Source organism: Chiloscyllium plagiosum, unplaced genomic scaffold (genome assembly GCF_037043375.1).
Source record: "Chiloscyllium plagiosum isolate Xiang-an unplaced genomic scaffold, Cpla_swu_hap1 HiC_scaffold_1, whole genome shotgun sequence".
NCBI lineage: Eukaryota > Metazoa > Chordata > Chondrichthyes > Orectolobiformes > Hemiscylliidae > Chiloscyllium > Chiloscyllium plagiosum.
Genome location: NW_028270139.1, coordinates 152,048,315 through 152,067,276, shown reverse-complemented (window position 1 = coordinate 152,067,276; position 18,962 = coordinate 152,048,315). Strand labels below are relative to the sequence as shown.

Here is an 18,962-nt window from a genome sequence, read left to right as displayed (position 1 = left end):
ATTGAATATTTTTCCTCGGTAACTGCTCCTTTCCCTCTCCAAGGCTATGGTCCGAAACGTCAATTTTGCTGCTCTTCGGATGTTGCCTGAACAGCTGTGCTCTTCCAGCACCATTAATCCAAAATATGGTAAATGTGAATCAGTTGTGGTCACTGTCACCAAAGTCTTCTCCCATTGCGAGATCTGACACCTGTCCTGGCTCATTGCTGAGCACCTAATCCAAAATGGCCTCTCCCCTCGTTGGCCTGTTGACATACTGAGTAGGGAAACTATCCTGACCACACCTGCCAAAAACTGCTCCATCCAAACGATCTGCACAAAGGAGGTTCCAGTCAATATTGGGAAAATTGAAATCACCCATAACAACAACCCTGCTACATCTGCATTTTTTCCAAATCTGCCTGCTAATGAGTTCTTCAATCTCTCTACTGCTATTAGGGAGTCTGTAGAAAACCCCCAATGAGATAGCTGCTCCCTTGCGGTTCTTAACTTCCACCCATACTGACTCAGTAGACAAACCTTGCTCAACAACCTTCATTTCTGTAGCCTTGATGCACTCTCTGATTAGCAATACTACATTCCCTCCTCTTTTTCAACCCTCCAAGTTCTTTTTAAATATTCTACACCCTGGAACATCTCGCAATCATTCCTGTCCCTGTGAAACCCACGTCTCCGTTATGGTCACAACACCATTGTCCCAAGTACTGATCCAAGCTCTTAAGTTCATCACTCTTTTTTCTGACAGCCCTTGCATTAAAGCAGACATGCTTTAACTGATCCCTTTGTTTCATTACGTGAGAAACCTTCCCAGTAGATTCACTACATCCTGTCACTGCCCCATCTACAACTAACCCCCCCTCTCAGATATGTAGCTCTGATTCCCACCCTCCTGCCAAACTAGCTTAAACCCTCCCGAACCACATGAATAAATCTCACATCCAGGACATTTGTGCCCCTCCAGTTTCAACCCGTCCTTCATGTACAGGTCCCACCTTCCCCAGAAGGCATCTCAATGGTCTAAGTATCTGAAGCCCTGCCTCCTGCACCAGCCTCACAGCCATTTGTGAAGCTGCACTCACTGACTATTCCTCACCTCACTGTCTCATGGCACTGGTAGCAAACCTGACATCGCTACTCTTCAGCTTCCAACCTAACTCTCTGTCGTCACTTTTCAGATCCTCAAACCATTTCCTGGCTACATCATTGGTGACAATATGTACCGTGATTTCTGGCTGCTCCCCCTCCCCCTCCCCCTTCAAAATCCTATAAACCCGATGGGTGACATTCCGGGTCCTGGCACCGAGGAGGCAACAAACCTTCCGGGAGTCCTGTTCCTGCCCACAAAATCTCCTGTCAATCTGTCTAACTATTGAGTCTGCTACCACTAGTGCTTCTCTGTTCTCCCCCCTTCCCTTCTGAGCCACAGTGCCATAGACCTGACAACTATGGATTTCCCTTGGTATGCCGTCTCTACCAGCAGTATCCAAAACGGTATACTTACTGCTGAGGAGAATGACCACGGGGATCCCTCCTCTGACCATTGGTTCCCTTTCCACCCCCTGACTGTAACCCAGTTTGCCTTATCCTGTGTCTGAGGAGTGACCACCTCCCTGACATCCTCTCAATTTCTCTCTCAGCCTCCCGGGTGATCCACAGTTCATCCAGCTCCAGCTCCACTTCCTTAACTCATTTTTCGAGGAGCTGGAGTTGGGTACAATTCCCGCAGATGTGGTCAGCAGAGACATGTGAAGAGTCTCTCACATGCCACAATCTGCAGGAGGAACATGTAACTGCCCTATCAGCCATGCCCCGCTAATTTGAAAGCCCACGCAGGACTAAATGTGGAAGAGAAGAAAAGAAAAAAAAAGAGGGAACTTGAAAACTTACTGAGTTTACGGACTCTAAGTAAGGTGAGAGGAGGTGGGTGGGAGGGAGGCCGTATGGTGTAGGGTCTCTGATTTGGATCTCAACCTCTTAAAAACTTCCTGGTAGCCCTCGTTTCTCTCAGGAAAAAAAAACTCTACATTCACAGTACTTGAAATAAATCATTTTTTTCCACAATCCTTCAAAACTGAAGTACTCAAAAAGCAATTAAATATGAAGGATTTGTACTAAGGGGGTGAAAACAGGAAACAAAGCTTCCTTTCATTCCCATTTAAGCAGGTGGAAAAGAGGTTGGTGATATGCTTGAGCAGGAATAGAGTCATAGAGATGTATAGCACGGAAACAGTCCCTTCGGTCTGACTTGTCCATGCTGACCAGATATTCTAACCTAACTTAATCATATTTGCCAGCACTTGGCCTGTATCCCCCTCATCCCTTCCTATTGACATACCTGACCAGATGCCTTTTAAATGCTCCAGTTGTACGAACCTTCAACATTTCCTCTGGCAGTTCATTCTATGCGCGTACCACCCTCTCTGTGAAAAAGTTGTCCATTAGGTCCCTTTTATATCTTTCCCCTCTCACCCTGAACCTATGCACTCTAGTTCTGGACTCTCCCCACCTCAGGGAAAAGATGTTGTCTATTTATCCTATCCATGCTCCACATTTTATAAACCTCTATAACATGACCTCTTAGTCTCCGATGCTCCAGGGAAAACAGCCCCAGCCTATTCAGCCCCGCCCTATAGCTCAAATTCTCCAACCCTGGCAACCGCCATTTAAATTTTTTTTGAACTCTTTCAAGTTTCACAACATTCTTCCGATAGGAAGGTGACTGGAATTACAAGCAATCTTCCAAAACTGGCCTAGCCAATGTCCTGTATAGCCACAACATGACCTCCCAACTCCTGTACTCAATACTCTGACCAATAAAGGAAAGCATACCAAACGCCGCCTTCACTATCCTATCTATCTATGACTCCATTATCAAGGAACTATGAGCCTGCACTCCAAGGTCTCTTTGTTCAGCAACACTCCCTAGGACCTTACCATTAAGTGCATAAGTCCTGCTCTGATTTACCTTGCCAAAATGCAGCACCTCGCATTTATCTGAATTAAACTCCATCTGCCGCTCTTCAGCCTGTTGGCCCATCTGATCAAGATCCTGTTGTACTCCTTCACTGTCCACTACACATCCAATTTTGGTGAAATCTGCAAACTTCCTAACTGTACCTCTTTATGTTCACACCAAAAGCAACTATATAAATGACGAAAAGCAGTGGACCCAGCACTGATCGTTGTGGCACTTCATTGGTCACAGTCTGAAAAACAACTCTCCACCACCACCCTCTGTCTTTTACTTTTGAGTCAGTTCTGAATCCAAATGGCTAGTTCTCCCTGTATTCAATGAGATCTAACCTTGCTAATCAGTTTCCCATGGGGAACCTTGTCGAACGCCTTACTGAAATCCACATAGATCACATCTACCACTCTGCCCTCATCAATCTTCTTTGTTACTTCAAAAAACTCAATCAAGTTTATGAGATATGATTTCCCACGCACAAAGCCATGTTGACTATCCCTAATCAGTCCTTGCTTTCCAAATACATGTACATCCTGTCCCTCAGGATTTCCTCCAACAACTTGCCCATCACCGATGTCAGGCTCACTGCTCCATAGTTCCCTGGCTTGTCCTTCCCACCTTCTTAAACAGTGGCACCAGGTTTACCAACCTCCAGTCTTCTGGCACCTCACCTGTGACTATCGATGATACGGATATCTCAACAATGGGCCCAGCAATCACTTCCCTAGCTTCCCACAAGGTTTTAGGGTACACCTGATCAGGTCCTGATGATTTATCCACTTTTATGCATTTCAAGACATCCAGAACCATCACCTCTGTAATATGGACATTTTTCAAGATGTCACCATTTATTTCCCCACATTTTATGTCTTTCACGTCCTTCTCCACAGTAAACACTGATGCAAAATACTCATTTAGTATCTCTCCCATCTCCTGCAGCTCCACACATTGGCTGCTTTGCTGATCTTTGAGGGGCCTCTATTCTCTTCATAGTTACCCTTTTGTCCTTAATGTATTTATAAAAACCTTTTGGATTATCCTTAACCCTATTTGCCAAAGCTATCTCATCCTCTTTTTTTTTTTTACTCTCCTATTTCCCTCTTCAGTATACTCTTACTGCCTTTATACTCTTCTAAGGATTCACTTGATCTCTCCTGTCTATACCTGACATAAGATTCCTTATTTTTCTTAACTAAACCCTCAACTTCTTTCGTCATTCAGCATTCTGTACACTTACCAGCTGTTCCTTTCACCCTAACAGGAATATACTGTCTCTGGATTCCTGTTATCTCATTTTTGAATGCTTCCCATTTTCTAGCCTTCCCTTTATCTGTGACCATTTGCCTCCAATCAACTTTTGAAAGTTCTAATACCATCAAAATTATCCTTCCTTCAATTTAGAACTTCAACTTTTAGATCCAGTCTATCCTTATCCATCGCTATTTTAAAACTAATAGAATTATGATCATTCGTCCCAAAGTGCTCCCCCACTAACACCTTAGTCACCTGCCCTGCCTTATTTCCCAAAAGTACGTCAAGTTTTGCACCTTCTCTAGTAGGTACATGCACATACTGAATCAGAAAATTGTCTTGTACACACTTAAGAAATTCCTCTCCATCTAAACCCTTAACACTATGGCAGTCCCAGTATATGTTTGGAAAGTTAAAATCCCCTACCATAACCACCCTATTATTCTTACAGATAGCTGAGATCTCCTGGCACATTTGTCTCTCAATTTCCTGCTGACTATTGGGGGGTCTATAATACAATCCCAATAAGGTGATCATCCCTTTCTTATTTCTCAGTTCCACCCAATTAACTTCCCTGAATGTATTCCCAGGAATATCCTCCCTAAGTACAGCTGTAATGCTATCCCTTATCAAAAATGCCACTCCCCCCTCCTCTCTTTCCCCGCCCCCTTTCTATCGTTCCTATAATATTTATATGCTGGAGCATTAATCTGCCAGTCCGGTCCATCCCTGGGCCACACTTCTGTCATTGCTATGATATCCCAATCCCATGTTCCTAATTGTGCCCTGAGTTCACCTGACTTCCCTTTAGGCCTCTTGCATTGGAATAAAAGCAGTTTGATGTATCAGTCCTATCTTGTTCTCTGCTTTGTCCCTGCCTGCCTTGACTGTTTGACTGCGCCCCCCCCCCCGCCCCCGCACCTTACCAGTTTACATCCTCCTGAACAGCTCTAGCAAATCTCTCTGCCAGTATATTAGCCCCCTTCCATTTCAGGTGCAATCCATCCTCCTTGTAGAGGTCACTTCTACCCCAAAAGAGATTCCAATGATCTAAAAATGCGAACTCTTTTCCCATGCACCAGCTCCTCAGCCATGCATTCGTTTGTTCCATCATCCTATTCCCCCCTCACTAGCTTGTAGCACCGGGAGTAATCCAGATATTAGTACCCTTGAGAGCCTCCTTTTTAAATTCTTGCTGATCTTTCTATATTCTTCCTTCAGAATTTCCTTTTCCCTTCCTATGTCATTGGTTCCAATGTGTCCAATGTTCTCGTGCTGGTCCCTCTCCCTCTTGAGAACATTCTGCACCCTCTCTGAGATGTCCTTGATCCTGGCACTAGGGAACCAACACACCATTCTGACTTTTAGCTGCTGCCTCTGACTAGAGAGTTCCCCCATCACAATCGATTGCTTGAAACCCAACGTACCCCTCATTGCATTTGAGCCTGTCTCAATACCAGAAACCTGGCTGTTCGTGCTGCATTCCCCAGAGAGTATATCACCCACTACGTTTTCCGAAACAGCATACCTGTTTGAAATGGGGACAGCCACAGAAGACTCCTGTGCTACCTGCCCTACCTTTTCTGGAGTTAACTATCAATCTGTCTGTATCTGCGGCTTTTCTCCCTTCCGATAACTGCCATCCATCACATCAGCTAGCTCTTGTAAATTCCTTATTGTCTCTCACTGTCAGTCTAACCGATGCATTCGATCTGATAGAATTCGCAATCGAAGACATTTCCTGCAGGCATAATCCTCAGTAACATGTAAACTCTCCCTAAACTCCCACATCTGACAAGAAGAGCATATCACTCTACTAGAGGCCATCTTTGCTCCTTCGCGAGCTACAGACCCAGAAAGTAGTGCCATCTTATTGCTCTAAAAAGAAACACTGCTCCTCGCTAACTTAATGCTTATGGCTTATATTTTTAAAATTTAATCAAGAGATTAAATAAAACATATAGTCAGGAAAGAATCCACTCTACTCACTATGTAGATTTACAGCAAGGCTACACTTAAAAGCTATGCATTTATCTGTTCCTGTGCTGTGACCTCTCCCACACAATTTCCTCCACGATCAGTTGTGAATTTCGCTGTTTCAGTTTTCCTCGACGCACTCTGATGTCTAGAGATATATGAACTCAAACAGCAAAGGCAGTAACTGTGCGGATTCACTGCTGGGTCAGTTCACAGTGCAGGTTTCTTTCTCTCTCTCTCTCCTTCACTGACCGTGTGCTGCCTTTTGTCTGTCCTTCTCCTTTTTAAAAATGCCATTGTTTTGACTTTTGTTTCCTTCAACGTTCCAAAGCAATGCAACAGCATATAAAACAATAATTGCTGCCCCTGGAATTAGAGAAAATCATCTCCAACACCTAAAATCCCTCAAAAACGAAGCAGCTCTTACAGACATACTTTTTTCCCATTCTCCATCTTGGATTATCGAGAATCCAGTCGTTTTTAAAAGTATAATTCTTCTACTTTGTGCAACCTGGCTATTTATTTTGCAGAAATTTATCTTTCTAATGTTGATCATTTGTTGTCTAAATAGAATATTACATGCACAACATTATCTGGGTTTATTTCAAAAGAAAATTATACAATGGATGAGAAGAGCTCATTTAATTCAGAATGCTGGATCCTGTGCATGGGCTTACAGTTCAGCAGTTGTTTGCGAATTGCACGTCCATAGTTTTTGAGTTAATACTAAGATTTCTGGAATTGAGCCAAGTGAAGTAAGATAAAATCCTTGAGTAAACTGGTAAATGTGTGCCTGTGTGTCTAGAAATCTCAAAGAATCTTTGAACAAATTTGCAATTGTAATCAGCAATAGCAAAGTAGTTCTAGAAACACAGATGTTCTGCAAGGACTAGCAGAAAATCTCCACCATAATTGCCTTGAATATTAAAAGGTTAGGGTATTGCTGCTGTCTCAACAATGCAAAGCCTTGCCAGACAGTCATTTCACTGTAACAGGCTATTTTGAATGAAGCACTTTCATTCTGCATTCATGTTTCTGTTTGTTTGAAACTATTACTCAGGTTATATTGCTGTGTGAAATTGGCACACTATCTTTTGAGCAAACAAGTGAAAGTAAAAAAAAGTACAATTCTTTGATCAGACTGTGAATTGCATGACTGAAATAAAATTCTCATTTATCTTGAATCTAAGTCTGGAATTTTCAGTGGATTTTTGAGAAAATCAGACAACTGTGCATCATGATTCTAGGCAAGTTGGGAACTACTGACCTTTCCTGGAATAACCACATATGACCTGCTATTTCTTGCCCATGGCTGCTGGTTTTTCATGATTGAATCAATCAAATTGTTCCATTTCAACATGGGATTTATTATTGTAGTTATTTGAATCTTATTCCATTTGGTGTTATATGCATGTTGTTTAGATTGGATACAAGTTGCAAAAATAGTCTTTGTAAAATTATTTATAGTTGAGCATAAGTTAAAATAAATTCAGGGATGTTGTTTTCTTGAAATAGGTAGCTGGAATCGAAGACTGGCAAAAACAAATTCAGATGTTTGTTTTGTGCTCAGACTTTTTAAAAATCTTTTTAATAAGGTGAACATCTATTATCCATCTATAATTGTCATTGGGAGAGTGCAGTGAGTCTTATTGAATTGTTGCAGTCCATGTGCTATAACTGTACCTAACGTGCTGCCAGGAAGGGTGTTCCATGATTTTTTCCAAGAAACATTGAATGGTGATCTATTTAAAACCAAGATGGTGTCTAATTTGGAGTGGAACTCACCGATTCATCATCTACCTTCTGTCTTTGTCTTTCTCAGGGGCAGAGATCATAGGTTTGAGAGCTGCTGCTGATGAGGTCTTGGCATATTGCTGTCGTGCACTTGTGGCTGGTAGATGCTAAAATATGTTGGGCCAGGATTGGCTGGTTTGAATGTTTAATCACTTGGATGGGTTACCAGTTCAGTGGGCTAATATGTTCTGAATGTTGAAATTGGTACAATTGGATTAGATTAGATTATTTACAGTGTGGATTACTTAGTGTGGAAACAGGCCCTTCGGCCCAACAAGTCCACACTGCCCCGCCGAAGCGCAACCCACCCATACCCCTACCCCTACATTTACCCCTTACCTAATACTACGGGCAATTTAGCATGGCCAATTCACCTGACCTGCACATCTTTGGACTGTGGGAGGAAACCGGAGCACCCGGAGGAAACCCACGCAGACACGGGGAGAACGTGCAAACTCCACACAGTCAGTCGCCTGAGGCGGGAATTGAACCCGGGTTTCTGGCGCTTTGAGGCAGCGGTGCTAGCCACCGTGCCGCCCACAACGGCATGGTGGATCATTCAGTTAAGTAGAGAATAGTCCATTGTGCTTGCAGGTTATGGATAAGTTTTAATAAATCAGAGGAGGTTGATAAAATCTTGGCGGGCATGGATCAGGTAAATAGACTTGGCCTTTTCTTTGGGGTGGAGGAGACCAGAACTATCGGGCACAAGTTTAGGGTGAGAGGGGAAAGATTTAAAAGGGATCTAAAAGGGCAACTTTTCATGCAGAGGTTGGTACGTGTGTGGAATGAGCTGCTGAAGTAAGTGGTGGAGGCTGATACAATTACAACATTTAAAGGCATCTTGATGGGTATATGAAAGGAAAGGTTTTGAGGGATATGGGCCAAGTGCTGGCAAATGGGACTAGATTAATTTAGGATATCTGGCTGGCACGGACGAGTTAAACTGTGACTTTGTGGTCACAATAGGATTTCCAGTTACAATTAGCTGTTGTACTCATAGTATTTAGCTGGTCTTGATCAGTTTCTGGTCAATGCTAATATCTCTGTCTCAAATTTCACATGTATGACTGTGAATACAAGTATCTCTTTGAAGTAATATGCAGTCTTTTTTGAACAGGTAAAGATACATGGGATATACTGCAAACAAATGGAGCCTTGGTTCAAGGAGGATATGGTCACAGCAGTGTTTATGACCCCCACACCAAGGCAATTTACATACATGGTGGATACAAAGCTGTCAGTGCTAATAAGTATGGCCTGACAGATGACCTGTACAAGTATGATGTAGATGCATGTACCTGGTAAGTGTTTTTGATGAAATTAAATGCAAATGGTTGATATTTTGCTTCTGGCTTTGCCTCAAGTAACATTTACCTTCAGTTATGATTAAATTTTCATTCTGAAGATGAACAAACACCATGTTCATGAATAGAAATGATAAGCTCAGTGAACTTTACAGCCATGCAAAATTGGTCGTTTGAAGTACAGGGTCAGATCATAGACAAATTAGAAAACTGTAGTTGAAACAAAGACAATCAGTGTTGATTTTGTAGAATCAGTACATCTGATGTGTCTGTACCCTAGATATTTTCCTCTGAGGAAGTTGCAGGGCACATAGATGAAAGTAATTCAGTTGGTGACTTAGAGCTATATTTCAAAAAGAATTTCATAAGATGTAGATATTTTTTTAAAAGAAAATCCTGTTGTTGAAAGCAGTGTAACATTTGCAAAATGACAGCCCATCAAGTTGAGCCGGCATGGCTTCATGAAAGGGAAGTCACATTTGATTAATGTATTAATTTTTCGTGGAAGTCTGAACCAGAGTGGATGGAGAGGAATCAGTGGATGTGTTGTATTTGGAATTGCAGAAGACATTTGACAAGGTACCTCACAAAAAATTAAGTCATAAACTAAGCGCCCATGGTGTTGGAGGCAGTATATTGATTAGAGAAGTGGCTCATGGGCAGGAAGCAGAAAATAGGGTTGGCAACCGTGACCAGAGATGTTGCACATTGGTCAGTGCTGGGACTGTGACTGTTCACAATATATGTACATTAGCCAAACTTACAGATGGCACTAAGTGGAAAGACAGTTTGTGAGAGGGGGACAAACAGTTTACATACATTAAGGAAGTGGGCAAGTAGTTGGCAAGTGGACTACAATGTGGAAAAATACGAAATTGTTCATTTCGAAAAGGAAAACAAAAGAATAGAATATTTTTTAAATGGAGAGAAACAGCAGAAAGCTGCAACACTAATCAACTTAGGGGTACTTATGCATGAAACACAGAAAGCTAGCACGGAGGTACAGCAGGTAATCAAGAAGGTTAATGGAATGTTAACCCATATTTAATGAATTGCAGTGTATGGGTAGGAAAGTCTTACTGCAGGGTGTTAGTGAAACCACATCTGGAGTACTGCGAACAGTTTTAGTTTCCTTATTTAAGGAAAGATACCATTTCATAGAACATTCACTAGTATGATCCCTGATATGGAGGGATTGTCTTGTGAGGAAAGGTTAAACAAGTTGAGAGTCTACGCAGTGGAGCTTAGAAGAATGAGAGATGATCTCATCGAACCATATAGGAATCTTAAGTGGCTTGACAGGGTAAATGCTGAGAGGATGTTTCCCTTCATGGGAGAGTCTAGAGCCAGAGGGCCTAGATTCAGAATAAAGGAGCACCAAATTAAGACTGAGATGAGGAAGAATTTCTGTTCTCAGAGGGTTGAGTGTCTTTGGAACTCCTTGCCACAGAGCTGTGGGGCAGAGTCGTTGCTTGTATTTAAGGCTAAGATTGATTCTTGATTAGTCAGGGATTCGAGGGTCATGAGGTAGGGATGAATCAGTGCTTTGAATTTGCAGTCGTCTTGCCAATGTTTGAGGGATTTGGGTGACTGTGGCAAGGCTGTGTTTAGCCCATTTTCATGCTTGTACTGTGGATGTACTAAGCTGTCCTCATTTTATTACAAAAACAGAAATTGTTGGCATAACTCACCAACTGATGAAGTGTCACCAGATTCAGAGTTAGTTCTGTCTTTTTCCTGTTGATGCTGCCAGGGTAGTCCTGCTGAGTTTCACCAGCAATTTCTGTTTTTGTTTCAGATCTTCAGCATTTGGAGACCTTTGTTTTATTTTTCTCTTGGTTTGCTACTTTTTTATGGCACGTGAGCATCACCAGCTGGACCAGATGAACCCATTTTGAAGACTCCTAAACCTGCTGATAGCTCCTTTCTATTATAAATTTCTTTTAATACTTTAATATTTTTCACTATCCTCCTCCGTCATATGTCTACACATGCGTCATCCTTTTCTTTTAACAAGACAAACACAAAATATCTTCCTATGGATTAGTTTTATGGTCCCTACTTTTCCCCTGCTTGTTTTCTTGCTGTTTATATTTTGGGGATTAAAAAAATTCCTTCATGTTTTCTTTTATTTTCCCTGCCAATGCTTTCTAATGTGTTGTTATCTTTCCTAATTTCATTTTTATTCCCCTTGCGCTCTGCCATATTGAGCCCCCAGAGTCTTCCATAACCTCTCTTTTTAGTAATTGTAATCTCTGTGCCCCTTGTCATAGAGGATTTTCTGTTCTTGGTCCAACTCTTTGTCTTCATGGGAACACACTTGTTATGAATGTGAATAATTTTGTTGTCATGTAAAGTTTGCAGTGGGAAAAAAATAAAATAGGTGAAAAGTTTTCCATTGTTGCCATTTTGAACAGTTTAAGAATAAGAATAAAAAGATATAGCTTCAGGAGAGTCCATCAGTCCTGAACCAGCTCATCATCAATGGCGCCTGTGCTGCCATCTGTCCTCCACTGCCTTGCCACCATCTACAACCGATATCAAAGTTGTCATTCTTCAAGCGCCAACTTTTGCCACTGGGTCGATTCTCTTCTGCCAGTGCTTACGCCTGACCAATAAATGTCAGAGTTGCATCTCTCATTTCTGGGTCCACCACGCTGATGTCACTGTGATGCCTTCTCCTGTTGTTTTGCTGTACCACCAGACCAAGCCAGCAGACAAAGTTGCTGATCCTCAGGTGCCATCTCTCGCTGCTGGGACTACCTTGCCACTGTCAAAGTAGTGTCTGTCAATTCCATTACCAGGTCCTGTGCTTGCCCCGGAAAAGTGAGTAAGGGCTCAATCTAGTCGTCTTGGGCTCACTTACCGCTGCCACAAGATCTGTGCTGAAATCCCACAGTGCCACAATACTGTCTGAGCTCAACACCAAAGATAAGTTTTTAAAAAAAGAGAGAAAAATACAAGCAAGGAGAAGACAAGAAAGAAAAAGAATGGTTGAGCCCTGGCTCAGGAGCTCTACTCCTCTACCACCTTGATGCCCTGTATTCTTGCTATTTTCTACTTAAATGTCTCTCACTGCACTTGCCAGCCTTGCCTCTCTAATGCATGGAAGGGATTATTAGAGGAACCTTGGAGACTTTCTTCAGTCAAACTTATAAATGGTACACATGTCTGCCACTGTGTGTCATTAACAAAGGGAGTGAATGTTGAAGTGGTGGGTGAGGTTCCAATTAGACCAGCTGATGTGCCGTTGATGGTGTCGAGATGCTTAAGTATTGCTGGAGATGCAGGTGGAGACTATTTCATCCCAATCATGATTTGTCCCTTGTAGGTAGTGGGCAAGCTTTAGGGAGACTGAGATTACATCCTCTGACCTTCTCTTGTAATCACAGTATGTATACAACTGTTCTTGTGATACTAGTATTCACATTGAGGTACCCCAGGATTTATACCTGGGGGTTACAAAGGATTAGTGATGCGAGTTCAAGTCAATGGCTAAACTTGTTCTTTATATATCGTTGTCTTTCTTGTAAGTAGTATATGTCCTGGGAAGATTGCTAATTTTGAGTCCAAAGATATGAGTTAGTTAAGTGGATTGCTCATGGGTTGTGTCAGTCTGTTTGATTATTTTTCACAGCTTTCATTCCGTACATGTTCACAGAATTCTCCAATTGTCCCAGCTTGGAAGAAGACCATTCGCCCATTGTGTCTGCCCCAGTTCCCCAAATAAATAATTCACTGAGTGCCATTTTCCAGCCTCTCTCTGTAACCCTGCATATTCTTCCTTTTCAGACACAAGAGCAATGCTTTCCCAGACCAGAAGTGGGCCTCTATATTTCTACAAAATCAGAGAACATCTCAGGGACATCCGCAGCCATCAACCCCACCGCCCCCATTCCGTCAAGGATATGTAGGTCCTGTGTCGCCTCCACCGCCAAACGGTTGCCACCCAACGCCTGGAGGAGGAACCTCATATTCCGCCTTGGGACCCTGCTACTACCCGGGATAAATATGGATTTTAACAGATTCCTAATTTTCTTGCCCCCCACATTATCCCAGTCCAAAGCCTCCAACTCCACACTGCTGTCTGGACCTGTCCATCACTTCCCCCTCTGACCACCACTTCCCCCTTACCTTCATCCAGTTATCGCTTTCCCAGCTAGCTCTGTCCAGCTCCCTCCCATTTATCTCTCAGTATCGACCCACGTGCCTGATTTCTAATGAAGGGCTTATGCCTGAAACGTTGATTCTCCTGCTCCTCAGATGCTGCCTGACCTGCTGTGCTTTTCCAGCACTATCAACTCTGAGCTCCAGCATCTGCAGTCCTCACTTCCTCTTCAACCTTAATTGAACCTGCTTCTGTCATAAAGTCAAGCGGTGCATTCCAAATTTTAACAACTCATTGCATGAAAGCATTTCTCTTCATGTCTCCATTGTTTCTTTGAGGATACTTAATGCTTTATGACCACTTTCACAATTTGCTACCACATTGGATGCATATGTGCATGTGCATTAGTTATTCAATTCTCTTTTCCTGTGCCTTCCTTTAGAATTATTATTCTTTCATGGGATGCAGGTGATGCTGGCAAGTCCAGCAATTGTTTCCCATCCTGATTTGTCGCTGAACCAAGTGGTTTGCACTTTTGTTTCACAGAGCACTTACACATTGCTGGAGTCGGTGAGCAAGACAGTGGTTTGATCATTTCACTGGGCTCGTAAGTCAGAAGCCCTGACAAATGCAGTTGTGATGTGGGTTCAGATTCCTTCATGATAGTTGGTAGAGTTTCAACTTGATAAATAAAATCTGGAATTGAAAGATGACCTCTGTCGTGGTGACCATATCATGGAATATTGGGGGAAAAAAAACACTCTAGTTCATTAATGTCTTTAAGGGGAGAAAAATAAATTTGCAGATCAGAGTAGTACAGTTGATGTAGTTTATATAGATTTCAGCAAAGCCTTGGACAAGGTCTCCCATAGGAGACTGGAAAGAAGGTAAAAGTATATAGGATCCAGGGTAACTTGGCAAGTTGGATCCAAAATTCACTTCGGGGTAAGAGAAAATGTTTGCTGGTAGAAGAATGTGTGACTTAAGGCAAGTGTTGAATGGTATACCATAAGGATCAATACTGGGTCCCTTATTGATTGTGATATCTGTAAATGACATAGAAAATACGAGGCACAGTGCAATCATCAGAAAGAAGCCCAGAAACGTGACTTAGATCTTGGTAACAATAGTATCAAAAACTAACCACTATAGTTACTTAGAAATGAACTGGTGATGAACCAGGAAGTCTCTCCATCTGTTTGCAGATGGCAAGAAAATTGACTGGATGGTTGTCAGTGAAGAAGAAGGTGTTAGATTCCAGCAGGATTTGGATGACTTGGTCACATGGACAAAGCGGTAGCAGATGATATTTAATCGTGTTAAGTGAGAGCTGATGCACTTTAAAAGAAGTAACAAGGAATAAGGGAGTATTTAATGAATGACAGGGCACCACACAGCTCAGAGGAACAGATGGATCTTGGGATGCTTGTCCACAGATCCCTGAAAATAGGCTGGTGGGTTATTAGGATAGCTAAGAAGGCATATGTGTTACTTGGCTTCATCATTAGTGGCATAGATTATAAGAGCAGGGAGGTTATTGTGGAGTCAAGAGTGTGGTGCTGGAAAAGCACAGTAGGTCAGGCAGCATACAAGGAGCAGGAAAATTGACATTTTGGGCAAAAGCCCTTCATCACGGATGAGGCTGGGAGCCTCGGGGGTGGAGAGATAAATGGGAGGGGGAGTGGGGCTGAGGGGAAGGTAGCTGAGAGTGCAGTAGGTGGATGGAGGTTGGGTAAAGGTGATAGGTTAGAGGGGAGGGTGGAGCAGATACGTGGGAAGGAGGATGGACAGATGGGACAGGTCATGAGGACAGTGCTAAACTGGAAGTTTGGACTAGGGTAAGGTGGGAGGGAAGGGGAAAGGAGGAAACTGGTGAAATCCATCTCTCCTTCCTGGACCCATCTCTAACACCTCTCTCCCCTTCCTGGACTTCTCCGTCTCCATCAACGGTGACCGACTCAACACTGACATTTTCTACAAACCGACCGACTCCCACAGCTACCTTGATTACACCTCCTCCCACCTGCCTCCTGCAAAAATGCTCTCCCTTATTCCCAATTCCTCCCACTTCGGGCAAATCTGCTCCCAGGAGGACCAGTTCCACCTCAGAACACAACAGATAACCTCCTTTAAAGACCGCAATTTCTCCTCCCACGTGGTTGATTACGCCCTCCAGCACACCTCATCCACGTCCTGCATCTCCACCCTCGAACCCCACCCCTCCAACTGCAACAAGGACAGACACCACACCAACTTCCGTATACATTGCATCATCCTCTGCCATTTCCGCTACCTACAAACTGACCCCACCACAGAGATATATTTCCCTCCCCACTCCTGTTGGTTTTTTAAGACCGTTCCCTCCGCTATTACCTCGTCAGGTCCACGCCCCCATCAACCCACCCTCCCTTCCCAGCACCTTCCCCTGCCTACGCAGGAATTGCAAAACCTGCGCTCACACTTCCCCCTGAGTCATGGATGTACATCCTGATTCTCTCCAAAGCCATTTTTGAGTAGACCACTGTTTGATAGTAAAAATGAAATGAAATGAAATGCCACTATGGGCGGTGCCTCACAGCGTCTGAGACCCGGGTTCAATTCCCGCCTCAGGCGACTGACTGTGTGGAGTTTGCACGTTCTCCCCGTGTCTGCGTGGGTTTCCTCCGGGTGCTCCAGTTTCCTCCCACAGTCCAAAAGATGTGCAGGGTCAGGTGAATTGGCCATGCTAAATTGCCCGTAGTGTTAGGTAAGGGGTAAATGTAGGGGTATGGGTGGGTTGCGCTTCGGCGGGTCGGTGTGGACTTGTTGGGCCGAAGGGCCTGTTTCCACACTGTAATGTAATCTAATCTAGATCATGTCAAATTCCAATAATGGCCTAACATTAACACTGAACGAGCAAATCAAGTTCTTCTAGCGTAGCTGCAGGTCAGTGGATATTAAAAACTGATCTAACATGGGAATATCTACTGTTACTGTTTCTGCTTTCACTCTGATATTATTGGATAAAGGGTACCTTGCGCTGTTGGAATCAAGCTAAGATTATAGACCTTGAGAATACAAGATATCTATATTGTTCTGGAATGTATCCATATGCTGCCAGGAGTACAAAGTCTTCAGCGATATCCAATATGCAATATTTCAATATTTTCTGTCTTTGATTTTGCAGCATGTTGTTTATCTTTATATTGTTTCATCCACTGATAATGTATTAGTCTATGTAAATGTCATGATTTGGAGTTGCTGGTGTTGGACTGGGGTGTAGAAGGTTAAAAATCACACAACACTCAGGTTATAGTCCAACAGGTTTAGTTGGAAGTACGAGCTTTTGGAGCGCTGACAATCACCTGATGAAGGAGCAGCGCTCCGAAAGCTAGTGCTTCCAAATAAACCTTTTGGGCGAGAACCTGGTGTGTGATTTTTAACTTTTTGTAGATGTACGTTGTTAGGTTAGTGCAGTGTTTCTGTGGATGGGTGTCAATAAGTGCTGAAGGATGTATCTGTATTTGTGGGGTGTCTCTGGTCGTACGGTCACTGGGGATGTGCCAATATGGCAGGTAGTTCCTGAGCATGTGCGAATATTTGATAGGAATTTCGTGGAAGTTTACTATCTTGTTGGAAAGGAGCTCCTGGGAATTTATTTTTCTTTGCCTTGCCCCTCTAGACCTCTGACATTGCAAAGAAGTTCACGATCATGACACACAAGCATTTTCAAATTGCTGCTTTAAAATGGTAATGCCTTGTTAAAGAAATATGGAATGATATCCATTCTTTTCCATTTCAAAAGGACAATCTTGAAGGACCGAGGCTTCTTCCGTTACCTGCATACTGCCATTATTGTCAGTGGAACCATGTTAGTATTTGGTGGGAATACTCACAATGACACTTCAATGAGCCATGGAGCTAAGTGCTTCTCTTCGGACTTCATGGCTTATGACTTGGGTGAGCTGCTGGATACTTTATATTTTATATTATGTATTATGATTCATTAGTAATGTTCCTGAACTTGCATTTTAACTAACTGGCGCTCTTGTTGCAACAATGTTCCAGTTTTATGTTGGTCTTTGGGCAAGCACTTTTTGTTTTGTTTACTTTCAGTTCACACACAGCACCTCATATCTTATTAATGTCTTGAACCTCTACTTATTTCTAAAGATAAATAATTTTCCTGTTACTTTGATGAGCATAGATTAGAAATAGAATCTGGGACATTCCAGTTCAATGTCGGAGTCACCCGGTGAGCCATTGTGGCTAGCTTTTTAAGTCATTGTTTGAAACCTTCGAACTGATTGTAAAACTTACTTTTCTGAACAAAACAACATACGTTTCTTAGTGACCAGTGCAAATGTTAAAATGATTTCAATAGTTATATCAGTAACCAGGTGTTACAGTTTCAAGATTGTCAGCAAGAGATAAGAAACGTCTTCACTCAGATTTGTTGGAATTTGGAATGCACTGCCTAGAAGAGTGGTGGAGGCAAATTCTGTATGAGCTTTCAAAAGAGAGCTAAATATGTATTGGCAGTGATTAATTTAGAAACATAGGAAATAGGCGTAAGAGTTCAGTCCTTCACACCTGCAACACGATCCAATAAGACCATGGCAGATCATGCAATCTCAGTATCCCATTCCCACAGGCCACATCCAGCTCCCTCTTGAATATATATAATGAGCTGGCCCCATCAGCTTTCAGTAGAAGAGAATCCCATATGAGTGAAAAAAATTCTTCACCATCTCAGTCCTGAATAGCTTGCCTTTTATTCTTAGACTGTGATCCCTTGTTTTAGATTTCCCCAACCCTGGGGACATTCTTTCTGCATCTAGCCTGTCCAGTTCCATTAGAACTTTTTTTGTTTCTTTGTGACTCCCTGCTCCCCCCCAATTCTTTTAAATTCCAGTCCAAGCCCAGTCGATCCAGTCTTTCCTCATGTCAGTCCTGCCATCCCATGAATCAGTCTGGTGAACCTTTACTGGACCCTCAATAGTAAGAATGTCCTTCCTTAGACTAGGAGACCAAAACTGCACACAACACTGAAGATTTGGCCTCACCAAGGCCCTGTATAACTGCACAAGACATTTTTACTCTGATACTCAAATCCTCTCGCTATGAAGGACAGCATGCTGACACTACCTTTCATCATTGCTTGCTGCACCTGCACTTTCAGCGACTGTTCCACCATGATGCCCAGGTCTCATTGCATCTCACCTTTTCCTAAATTGCCAACATTCAGATGATAATCTGCCTTTCTGTTTTTGTGACAAAAGTTGATAACCTCACATTTATCCACATTATATTGCATTTGCCAAGTATTTTCCACTCTGCCCATCAGTGCAATTCACCCTGCAGCCTTTTAACATCCTCCTGACAGCACACACTGCCACCAAGCTTAGTGATCTGCACATTTGGAGATGTGGCATTTGATTCCTTCATCCAAATTGTTAATATATATTATGAACAGCTGAGGTCTTAGCACTGAACCTTAGAGCACTTCAGTCGTCACTGTCTACCACTCTGAAAAGGACTTGTTTATTCCAGCTCTCTGCTTCCTGTCTGCCAACCA

At 42.8% G+C, this 18,962-nt stretch overlaps 1 protein-coding gene across 2 annotated transcripts in view; it reads left to right on the top strand.

The window, feature by feature from the left end:
• Positions 1-18,962, top strand: part of atrn (attractin) — a 412,972-nt gene that overhangs the window by 108,555 nt on the left and 285,455 nt on the right. For both annotated transcript variants that reach the window (XM_087991640.1, XM_087991645.1), the window contains exons 9-10: positions 9,111-9,294; positions 17,190-17,344. In XM_087991640.1, the coding sequence (XP_087847766.1) occupies positions 9,111-9,294; positions 17,190-17,344 (339 nt within the window). The remainder of the gene's footprint in view (positions 1-9,110; positions 9,295-17,189; positions 17,345-18,962) is intronic.